The 12048-nt window shown below is 39.6% G+C and overlaps 1 protein-coding gene across 9 annotated transcripts in view; it reads right to left on the bottom strand.

Moving 5' to 3' along the window:
* The window catches only part of ANKS1B (ankyrin repeat and sterile alpha motif domain containing 1B), a 1292741-nt gene that overhangs the window by 29922 nt on the left and 1250771 nt on the right, over positions 1-12048 (bottom strand). For all 9 annotated transcript variants that reach the window (XM_058308590.2, XM_058308586.2, XM_058308588.2 and 6 more), the window contains 2 exons: positions 3183-3194; positions 1793-1879 (listed from right to left, as the gene is read on the bottom strand). In XM_058308590.2, the coding sequence (XP_058164573.1) occupies positions 1793-1879; positions 3183-3194 (99 nt within the window). The remainder of the gene's footprint in view (positions 1-1792; positions 1880-3182; positions 3195-12048) is intronic.

Below are 12048 nucleotides of genomic sequence, written 5' to 3' on the forward strand. Positions count from 1 at the left end.
GAGCTGAAACTATCATTTTGATACTTACCAGTAAAACCTTGATGCTATTATTATAGGTAAGGCATCTCACTCTGAGTATGTTTTGGATTATCAGTGCTGGGTTATAAGCTTTCTTCCTGGCTTTCTGAGTTGTTTTTTTTTTTTTAATTTTTAATTTTTAATTTTTATTTCTTAAACGGAGTGGCCCTTTTCCTAAGTAGAGCTCAGGCTCATCTAACTGCCGATGCAGCAACCTTCCTTGATACAGAAAACAAATCTGGAAAACTTCTAATTGATTAATTCAGATGCTCAGGTTTATTACAGACTCCCAAGAGTCACTCTCCATGGGACTTTTCCCAGTGTCTAAACCCAGTCTAAATGGCCTTAAGTCATCATCGCTTAAGTTCACCTGTTCCCAGACTTCCTATCCTCCAAATTGGACATGGATCAAGGTGGGCAGTTCAGAAAACAAACAGTGTTCACCAATGGTTTTCACTTCATTTCTCCTCTTTCTGTAGTTTATCACTTGGAAGAATGTAGCAATAAAACACACAGATGCTTGGGCTCTGCAAGGAAGAGCCAGTCAGCATTGAGTTTGGGGTGCTTGAGAGCAGTCCAATCCTAGTCCAGCACTGGGTGTCAGCGGCCTCCACCAGGAAAAGAGCTTGAGAACATTTTCAAGTAAAATGCAACCGAGTTGTTCATACTGTACCTTAGAGTCCACAGACTGTTCCCACTGCAAGTACAAAGTCACACTAGAGCCCCAGCACGGCCTTGGCTTCTTTTCTGATTGTGTTTCTTAAGAAAAGAATGAGGTTGAAACTTTCTCTCCCATCTCAGTCATTGAAAATTAAATGTAATTTAGAATAAAAAAGTCAGAATGTGTTCCTTGTGACTGGCTTTTATTATGTGCATTAAATGAAAGGATCTATAGAGAGAAATGGAAAGACAAATGAGCTAGCCCTTAACTAGTGGCATTTCCTCTGATAAAGAAGTAATGAAATTGTTGCCTTTCATTCTATAAGTTATTTTCTTCTGCTTCAATGTTCTCTAGATCCAAAGGGACATGTCGGATAATAAGTGGTAATAGTCTATCAGAGAAGGCATCATGGAAAAGTGAAATAAAAACATTTATAGGAATCCCAGGTCAAGTCTCTCAAATAAAACGCTCCTTCATATATATATGAGAGTGTGTGTGTGTGCGTATTTATAGGTGTGTTTGGGGAGCATGAAGGATGGGGGTGGGGAATGATTAAAATGGAGGATTTGGGCATGATGGGGGACAAAGGATTTTTTTCTTAAATCGATTTTATTGATACATATCAAGGCACAAATCTATCCAACATGTACAATCAATGGTTTTCTGTGCAATCGCATATTTGTGCATCATCATTTCAATCATTCCTAGAGCACTTTCATTATTCCATTAATAATAATAATAAACAAAATCAAACAAACCACCAAAACTCATCACCTCTCAATCTCTCTTTGCTTCCCCTGCCATACATAGCTACTATTATTTTTCCTTATCTCTAGTGTATTTGTATTTACATTTTGTAAAAACAGTCATATATGCAATGTCACCCATATTTGTTTCTTACATGAGGTTTTGCTCTCTTAGAGTCCCATGTTACAGTTTTTAGCTTTCCTTCCAGTAATATACATGACCTTATTAGACTTTCCCTTCCACACTGTCATACCCATACAATAGCACTGCTAGTTACAAACACCATGAAATGTAGGACAAAGGATTTTAGATCACAAACTCAGGACTGTATCTGATAGCTAAACCAAACAGAGGTGTGATGCCTACCTTATTTGTTGCATCGATAAATTTGACACCTTTATAAGAGACTGAAAGAATAATAGTAGGGACCTTCTTCATTTGCTCTGTAGATTTCTGAAATTAAAATGAAAAAGCTGTTAGAACAGTTTGTGTTGCATGGCTACCGAAGCACATAATTTTTCCTCTTGATAGATAAAAATGAGCTCAAGTTAAAAGCAACACACACACACACTGTAATTTAAATGTTTGTCTCTCTTCACTTGGGCTTAGCCATGCTTTGGGCTTATAAAATATCTGTCTTGCACTTAAGGATCTAAAAAGAGCCTGTTCTGCTGCTTCTTGTGGTGAAGAAATACTCATTTTCCCTGACACTAATGGGAAAAATGAGTGGCTCTGTCTACTACTGCAATTTCAAGCAACCATTCCTTTGACTAAAGTTAAGCTACGTCAGATTCTCCAAGGTTGAGTTCAGCATTAACAGTAAATAGACCACTCCCTTTTTTTCCCCTAGTCATCCTCTTTCTTCAAGGCACAAAGTATGCCTGGATATGTACTTAAAATAAAGGTTTAAAATATATCATTGTGAATTTTTCTTGAACTTGGCCAAATTTGTAAAAGTGGGTATTACATTTAAAGCAGGATCCCTTTTTTTTAAAAGATTCATTTATTTATTTATTTCCTCTTCCCCCCCACCCCCCACCCCAGTTGTCTGTTCTCTGTGTCTATTTGCTGTGTCTTCTTTGTCCGCTTCTATTGTTGTCAGCGGCATGGGAATCTGTTTCTTTTGGTTGTGTCATCTTGTTGTGTCAGCTCTCTGTGTGTGCAGTGCCATTCCTGGGCAGGGTGCACTTTCTTTGGCATTGGGCGCTCTCCTTACGGGGCGCACTTCTTGCGCATGGGGCTCCCCTACGTGGGGGACACCCCTGCGTGGCAGGGCACTCCTTGCGTGCATCAGCACTGCACATGGGCCACACAGGTCAAGGAGGCCCAGGGTTTGAACCGCGGACCTCCCATGTGGTAGACGGATGCCCTAACCACTGGGCCAAGTCCGCCGCCTAAAGCAGGGTCCTTTGTAACCACACAGGCCATAAGACTGCTCTAGAGCAATTAAACCCTCCAGGAGCTATCTGTATTTTGAGCCACAGCAAAATGCTGGGCAGTCCAGGTAACCTACTTTATCGTTTAGAGCTGCTGTATTTCCTTAGGCTAAGTTCTTATGATAGATGTTCATGTTGGCTTAATGTGCTTAGAGCTTGCAGCTTCTACAGTTCTACGCATCTGCAAAAAGTTTCTCTGGTAATTTAGAATGTGCCTTTTCTGTTTACTTTTATCGTGCATTACAGGTCGCCGACAGCCTGTTTACTTCAGTTTGCTCAAAGGATATTCCTAATCACATGAGAACATCAAAAGAACCTACCTGACAGTTAGCCTGAAGGATTTTCCAGATATGACAGGTGGGAACATAATAGGAGAGAAAATACACAAAAAAGTGAGAGGAATCCATTTTAATAATTCAACTCCAGCATGGATTCATTAAAAAGTAAAATAATGCCACGAAAAAAAACAACAGGCTTTACAGTATACCTAAATGCAGTGAAACTGTTATTTTAGAAATTGTTACAGCAATTTTTAAACACTATTTTAAAAATTACAGACCCCATCACTCTTTTCCTTTTTCGGTTTTCTCATCATTCTGTTTACTGCACTGCACAGTCTTATGACTGACACGTAAGAAACTTTCATTTTGGGCTTTCAACAACCAGCTGTCTTATGTATATTAATGGAATCAGAAAAAAAAATCTGAACTTTCTTGATTTCTTCATTTATGTTATCCAATTTGCCAATTTTAAATTCTGAAATGTAACCAGATTCAAGAAGGCTTTTAATAGGACAGTGAGAGTGAAACTTACTGAACTCAATAATGATAATTACAATGCATCTTTCACTGGAGCTGGGGAAAGGGTGTTTCACACTGTCCTGATTATTTTGACATAATATCTTTTTGATACCTACTGTACCTGTTTCAAAAACAAAGAAAATGGATTACAAAGGCTATTACTATTTAGTATTAAATGTCTCCTGCAGTATGGAAAAAAGCAGTTGTCAAAGTTCTTTTAAACTAGTTTTAAAATTACCCAGACTTACCAGTTTTCTTTTGTGATTGTGATAAAGAGATATTATAAAATTGGAATATGAGGTTAGATTCTTTTATCTTTTTTAGTGCTTCTTCCAACCACTTCTTAAAAAGGTAAGGATAAATTAAAAACAAGGCAAGAAGAAAGCAGTGTGCTCATTTTAAGACAAAGCAGTAGGATGAACTCTGTAAAGAGAAAGCACTGTAGCAAGCAGAAGTTTGGTATACTGAGGATGTGTGTGAAAAATTCTTTGCAAAGAGTAACAACAGATTTTAATAAATCATCTTGCTCATCTCTTTCCACAAATACATTATCATGGACAGATCTATCTGCAAAGTAAATCAATATACAGCTAACATAAGATTAAAATACCAACATTTTATTCAGAAATACTCATTTGTCATTCATTCAGTAACTGAACAGTTATTTTAGGCCAGCCACTGTGTTCGTCGCTAGAAAAACTGAGAGTCTACATCAGGGGATGCCAAACAGACCTCAAATTGTGTGAAACTCCCATTTGCTGAAAGTGGTTGCCTGAAGTGCTTTGTTAAGAAGGATTCTGAGCCTGTAGCTAAGCTCAGTGAGAAGTCTGGAACAACATCTGCCGTGGAGGAGGGAGGGGAAGAGGCAGCGCATGAGCCATATATCACCATTCCTGGACTGTCCCATAAAAAGAACAGCTATAATACAAAGTTGACAGATGGGAAAATAGAGATATGATGAGGGAACACCAGTGTACCAAGGAGGAATAGCCTCACTTTTGAAGGCGAGAGCAGAGAAAGCATTCATTCATTCATTCATTCATTCAGCAAATGCTGCCGGCCAGGGGGGCTGAACTGGCCTTTAAAGGATGAACAGGAATTTTACAGGTAGCAAAAGTAAACAAAAAAGGCTGTTTGTAGCAGCAGACTCCACATATATGCTTGCATGCATGTATACTCACAAAGACCTGGAAATGAGAAACAATATGGAGTTAGGTAACTGGTAGGAGATGAGGCTGGTATGGTAGGTTTGTAGATTGTGACTTACGCTGTCAAGTGAGGATCCAATGGGGGTTTTTAAGGAGGGAGTGGTACAATCAGATCTGTGCTGCAGAAATATAGTTCTGGTGTTTCATGGAGGAAGGACCGGAGGAGCTAGAGGTTAGGTATAGGGAGTCAGGATGCTGTTGTGCAAATCCAAATGAGACCTGAAGTGCCTGAGTTACTTAACTCAAGGAACTGGAGAATGGAAATGCCAATGGGGAAAAAATGAGAGAATCTGTTGACTTATTATTGTGGAAAATGAATGTACAGGAGAATGTCCTAGATGATGGAGTCATTATCTGAGATAAAGAATACTGAAAGGGAATATGTTTTTGCAGAAACATAATGGAAATGGTTTTGAACATGCAGAAGTTTGAAATACTGTTGAAGAGGTCCAGTAGGAAATTAGAAATAAGAATCAGATTTGCAAATACATTCACATAGAGATGGTAGCTGAGGCTATGAGAGCAGATGAGATGGCTCAAGGAGTAAACAAGAACAGAAGAGACTAAGGACCACATCTTGGGGTGGGTTAGAGAAAGGAAGAGTCAATGAAGGAACCCAAATGGAGTTGGAAGAAACCCACAGAGTAGCATCAGATGAAAGGCCTAAAAAGCCCTGCCTAGCACAGTGGCTGGAACATACGGGTGCTCCTATATTTATTGAGTTTACTGGGTGAAATCCCTGGCTTTAGCAACTAGAAGGATTCTGTTAGTGATCTGGTTAAGAGCTGCCTCCGGAGAATGGTGGCAGGAGACAGCAGAAAAGTACACAATAGCTTGTGGAATGAATGTCAGTGGAGCAGTGGAACATGTTTTCAGGTTGAGGTGAAGGCATCAGAGATGATTTCTGTCATGATACAGATTCCAAAGAACGTGTTCAGCCAAGCTGAACAAAGGAAAGAAAATGCACCTCTTCTTCCCGCAGTGGAGGGAGCCCGGGGCATCAGTGACACGGGATGAGGGCAGGCCTCTATGGTGCTTACACACTCCAACCTGGAGACCAAACTTTACTTCTATCCCCAAGGAGTCCCATGACAAGAAGATGATGGATCCTGGCCAAGTGCAGAGTTTAAAGGGCTTGTGGGAGGTCTCAGAGGTGATGCTTCTCTTTTAAGGCATTTACCCTCTCTACAAGAGATAAGAATCCAACCTCTTTTGGGGGAATTTTTGGATGACATCCTTGGACAGAGCTTTCGAAGTGGACTTTTCATACATTATTTTAATGAATGATGAATAGGCAGAGAAAGAAGGCAAATATAGGGAGACAAGAAATCTAATACACGCCACACTTCATTTCATCAAGTCAAAATTATAGATATCGAAGTGTGAGCGCAGAGCTTTGGTTCAATCACGGACAGCCTAGGTCTGCCCTTCCCCATCCCCCAATTTTCTCCTCAGCATTGCAATCACTTCTTCTCCTTCCCAGGGACAGAGTCACTGGTTCTGAACATCACTGCAGTACACTCCCTCAGGCAAAACTGGCTTCTCCAACCTATCTGGATGCTTTCCTGGCATTTTGTATAATTAATACTCCCATATGTTTATGTTAAACATTCAAGCCTTATTTATTTATATAAGTAGAATTCTCTTCTATTTCCTCAGTAAAATGCTCAGGGCAAATCTTTCTTATGTTATGGTACTCTTTTGTTTCTAGTTGCTCTTTTCTATACCATCCTCTTCTGAGGAATTTCCGAGATTTTCTGGGGTCCTCAAATTCCCTCCTTCAAGCCTCAGCTTTACAGGAAGGCTAATTTATAATGATAATGAGGACCTCTGCTCACAGCCGCCAAGCACTCATGGGTCCAGGGTCCAAAGAGAGCTGAACCTTCACTGCTTCCTGCTCTCTTGCAAAAAGCTTTGTAGTGATATTCCATTGTATTTGGTTCAGAATTTCCCAAAATAAGATTATTATCCTTTTATAGTTCCAAGAGAAACAATATTTAGTTATACAGGGAGGTTACATTTCTGAAACCTAAAATGACATGCAATGTTTAAATCTTAAATCCAGGGGCAGCCTTCTGTTTATTACTGGCTTCTATATTGTCTGCAAGCATTAAACAGAACAGAGAACATCGTTTCACAACTGGAGGGGGGCATCTGAAACATTGTTCTTAATAAGCAAACTTATTCGACAGTTTTAGAGCATTTTATAAAAGAAGGAACTTTTAGATTCACCAAGGAAAAGAAATAGCCATCTCGTAAATAATAAATTAGGTACTGCTTGGGATCTTTGTATCAGGTCAGAACTCATCACTGGTGCTTTTATTTTGGCCTTAAAGCATATCCTAAAAATAAGGAGTTCCTTATTTTCTAACGTGGAATCAACAGTATCTGAATATCTTTTCCCGATCGTATGAACTCTCTGATCTCAGAGCGGGACTTTCCCGAGGATGAACGAGAGCAAAGAGGTGGGACACACTTCAGTCGTGAGCTGTAATATTAGGTTTGACTCCAGAGTGACGTTTATGTTCCTAATAAGAACCATTAGTTCCCCACAATCAGCACAGGGAGGGGAAAAGAGCATGGCTGACTCGGGGAGGATGCCCCTGACCCTTCTTTCTTACAAAACCCTGATAAACCACAGTGTATTTTAAGCTCTGTCTGGGGAACAGCTATCCGGATGGTCTACTGCCATCCAACTTATATTTTTAGTCTACATACGGCTACCCTAATGATGCTTTCTAGTTATTCGGTGCTGAGTCACAACTATTAATTTTGCTATATAATATTTTCCTTAGTTTCAAAGCTTAATTATTATATTCAGTTTCAGCAAGTAAATTAACATAGGATCAAACAATTAGGTTTGGGAGTCATAAGTACCTTTCAAATGATTAAAACACATAAAACATGTATAGACTGAAACTAGCTATGGTGTGGGGATTATAAGACATGAAAAGCAGGTCATGAATTGGCTATTTGCAATAAACTCTAACACTTTGAATCTCAGTTTAAATGTCACTTTGTGGGAAAGCCTTCCATGGCCTCCCAGACTGATGGTCGGCTTTGCTCCTGCTTCCCCAGCCCACCCTGTGAACTGCTGTGGATCTTTTGCCCACTGCCCTGAGTTTTGAGGTGGTTTGTTTCTCTCACTACACAGGGCTGCCCATGCCTGTCCTGACTTTGTCTCCCCCAAAATGACAAAGAGTTGAACCCTATGAAATTGCCATTTTTATGGGTCAAAAATGCCTAAATATCAATAATTTTGTAGAGTTAAACGGTGCAGCTCCTGAATACATGGCTGTTAAATGAATGAACAAAGGAATGCATTTACCATAACAAGCAGAGAGTTGGCTTTATAAAGATGAACCGAACACAAACTTTTCAGGGCGTGCTGGTGCCCAAAGCCAGGCAGGGAGGCTTGGAAGAATTTGGAGGGAAACCACAGATATAATGAGAGTTACCAAGAGATTCCTATGAGGTGGGAAAAGCTTCAAAGATCCTGTGATTTGTTTTCTGCCTCAAGGAGAGAAGGTTTAGGTCTTCATTTTTGCAACAGGAAACAGGCTCAAATGACAAGCATTGAGATAAGAAGGAAAGACTTCTTGAAAGAGCAGAATAATTTCTAGGGGAAGCTTGTTCTGCCTCTGGATCTTTCATGATAGTTTGGGCTCTCATCTGTCACTAATGACTTAGGGGCTAGTCTCATTTGGCTGGGAAATGAAAGACCTCTCAAGGCCTCTTCCGGTCATAAGAGCTCTGACACAAAGCCTGGGAGAACAGAGTTTAAGAGCATCTGATAAGAACAGGCAGCCGGCAAGTGGCCATTCACACCACTCCTCCTGCAGAAGACACGACTGTTGCATTGGCTCTGTAACCTACCAGCTCTGGCCAAAGCCTGGCCCAGCATACAGCAGTGTCATCTATACCTGTTCCTCTAGCCCCCGTTGATTTCCAGGTACAGTGGCAGAATGATTCTACTCGGGCAGCCTTGTAGCCTTAACCATATGTCCAGTGTCTAAAGCAATGCTTCTAAAACTTGAGACTCAACCGGGGGGCTTGTTAAAGAACAAATTATAAGTCTGGGGTGGGGACTAAGGATGTATATTTCTAACATGTTTCTGTTGCTGCTGGTCCAGAGACCACACTTTGAGAATAAATGCTCTGAAAATGAAGTTCATCAGTGTGATTGAAAGTCACTGTCAGAAGAGTGCTCTGCTGCTGTGCATGTAAACTCGGTGTCCTGCATCCTACATTCGTTCAGAGAGAAGCTAATCTATCAAAACACACTGCTTTCCACTCACAAGTGATTTCCAAAAATCCTTAGTTAGCATCTAGCTACAGCTCTTGGTCTTCAGAGCAATTAACAAAATGTATTTAATTCTTCCATGGTTTCTCAGGGCCTGTGAAAGTATAAAACATTCCTCACATAATGAGTTTGGCCACTAAAAAGCAGATTCTAGACTTATATCAAAATAGAATTGATAAGCCCAGGAGTCATGCTGAAGATGTATGTCTTCTCATAAAATTTCCCCAATTCTCCCTCAATTGGGAACATAGCTAAGGCATTAAGTACATGCAGTTTCAAGACGTGACAAACATCAGCTTGCACTTGTGCACTGCTTCTGGGAGTGTGAACTGTTTTTCTGGAAGGCAATTTGGCAATACTTATCCAAAGTTTTAAAATGTGTATCCCCTTTAACTCAGTCATCCTACATTTAGTGATTTCTTCTAAGGCAATAATCAGACTAGTTGCAAAGGATTTGGGTAAATGTTATAATTGGAAAAAGCCAGAAATGCCCTAATAACCAGTAAGGTGACTTGGTTCAATAAATTTGGTCCAGCCATGAAATGGAATACTTCTCAATCACCATAAATAATATTGGGAATGGATATTTTTAGTATAAAATATTTTAAAAATATATTGTATTTAAAAACAGGCTACAAAACAGAAGGTGCAGCCTTTTTTTTTTTTTTTGTAGACAAGCCATGCTTATGATGGTGAAATAAAATGGTCTGAAGAATTCCACAGGAATAAAATGTTAACAGAGGTCATTTCTGAGTGGTAAAATTATGGTTGTTTTTATCTTCTTTCTTTATCTCTAGTAAAAAATTTGATAACAATGAATGTGTATGGCTTTTGTAATAAACAAAATAAAGACTAGAAAATTTATTACTATTTTTTAGTTAAAAAAACAAGATATTGGGGTTTTTCAATATATTATTGGTAAGTACAAACATATTAGCATGATAATCTTGAATTTGAAGGAACGCCATTGATGAGCTCCTTTCTCCAGGAGTCGGTATAATGTGGTGAATAAGAGCACAGGAGGGTTTGTTTGGATTTCTGTCCTAGTTCTACCCCTTCCCTGCTGTGTGGCATTGGGCAAGCTCTTAACATCTCTTTGTCTTAGTTTCTTCATCTGTAAAACAGTATTTTTTTTGTTTTTTTTTTAAAAGATTTATTTATTTATTTAATTCCCCCCCTCCCCTGGTTGTCTGTTCTCTGTGTCTATTTGCTGCGTCTTGTTTCTTTGTCCGCTTCTGTTGTCGTCAGCGGCACGGAAAGTGTGGGTGGCGCCATTACTGGGCAGGCTGCTCTTTCTTTTCACGCTGGGCGGCTCTCCTCACGGGCGCACTCCTTGCGCGTGGGGCTCCCCCACGCGGGGGACACCCCTGCGTGGCAGGGCACTCCTTGCGCGCATCAGCGCTGCGCATGGCCAGCTCCACACGGGTCAAGGAGGCCCGGGGTTTGAACCGCGGACCTCCTATATGGTAGACGGACGCCCTAACCACTGGGCCAAAGTCCGTTTCCCCTGTAAAACGGTATGTTAATACAGCACCTACTTTGTGAGTTGCTGTGAGGATTAAGTAAGAAAACTGTATGTCTGGCATATGTGCACATCAAAAGCCTTTTAGCTATTAATGTTATTCTAAGGATAGATGCTTTCACTTAAAAGTCCCCTTCCAAAGCACAGGCCAAACAGAACAGAAGCAAATTTAAAATCTGTGAGCCTCTGAACAATTTCCTGGCTCTGTGACAGGTGTTATGATGGTGGTGAAATGGTGAGTGCAACAATGAACATTCAGCACAGCAACAAACTGGACCAGCCCATGACTGATTCAATCGACATGTTTAAAAATAGAGCTTAAGATAGGTGTGAATTAAAGATAGAAGCAGCCCGTGAAATCTTTCAGTGATAAGGAGTAGTGAGGGAGTTATATGTGAAAAAAGCTGGTATCAAGAGCAACAAAAACAATAATAAATACAAGGAATTGGGGTATGTAGACCATATGGGACAGGACTTCTGTTGGGTGGACTACTAGAAAAACATTGGCCAAGTGAAAGGCACATGTCAGCAATAAGGAGCTAGCAGTGTGGCTGTTTCTTTGAATGCATGCCTTTTACACACATACACAAAGACACACACAAGTTTAGAACTGTATTTATGTGGCCTGTGCAGTGTTTGCGTGAGAATGAAAGGCAAAATATTTGACTCTTCCATGAAACTTTGACAACAAAGCCTTTAAAAACAATGCCAATAATGAACAGTTGTTTGTAAGTTGTTTCTAAATCTGGGTCCTAAGAGGTAATTCCAGAAATCATTTCTGAAAAGGACAATTCCTTGTAGAAGGAATTTCTATGAGGATAGAAAAACTAAACATGATTTTAATTAGTCTCCTCTAAGGGAAAAGGCTTCTTGAATTCATCATCTCCATCTGATTCTAAAATACATTTTTTTCCCAAGCATTCTAAACCATTCCCCACCATTGATTTGTTTTCTTAAAAGCATAGAAAAGAGAAAAGTTTCTCTGAATATTTTCAGGCAAGGCACAAACTCTTATTTGTAAATCTGTGTATTTGAAAATCCATATTTCAGAATTGCCTCCAGATTAAAAATTTAAAAATCATACAAGACTAAAGGGGAAATCTGAACTATGGTTAAACTACCATTTGGGAAACAAGTGTTCTAAAACCTTTGCTCTAAAAGATTTGCTTATTCTTGACTTAAAAATAATATAAAAACATTTCCTTATGTCAGGAAGGCATATTTTCCACCTTGTCCTAGTTGAAAACACATTTTCTTTTCTTTCTTTCTTTTTTTTTTAAAGAGAAATATCCTTCAGTACAAACACCTGTGAACAATACTAACTGTCCACTAAGGAATTATAGAAAGTTAAGA

This window comes from Dasypus novemcinctus, chromosome 12, assembly GCF_030445035.2.
Source record: "Dasypus novemcinctus isolate mDasNov1 chromosome 12, mDasNov1.1.hap2, whole genome shotgun sequence".
Lineage (NCBI taxonomy): Eukaryota > Metazoa > Chordata > Mammalia > Cingulata > Dasypodidae > Dasypus > Dasypus novemcinctus.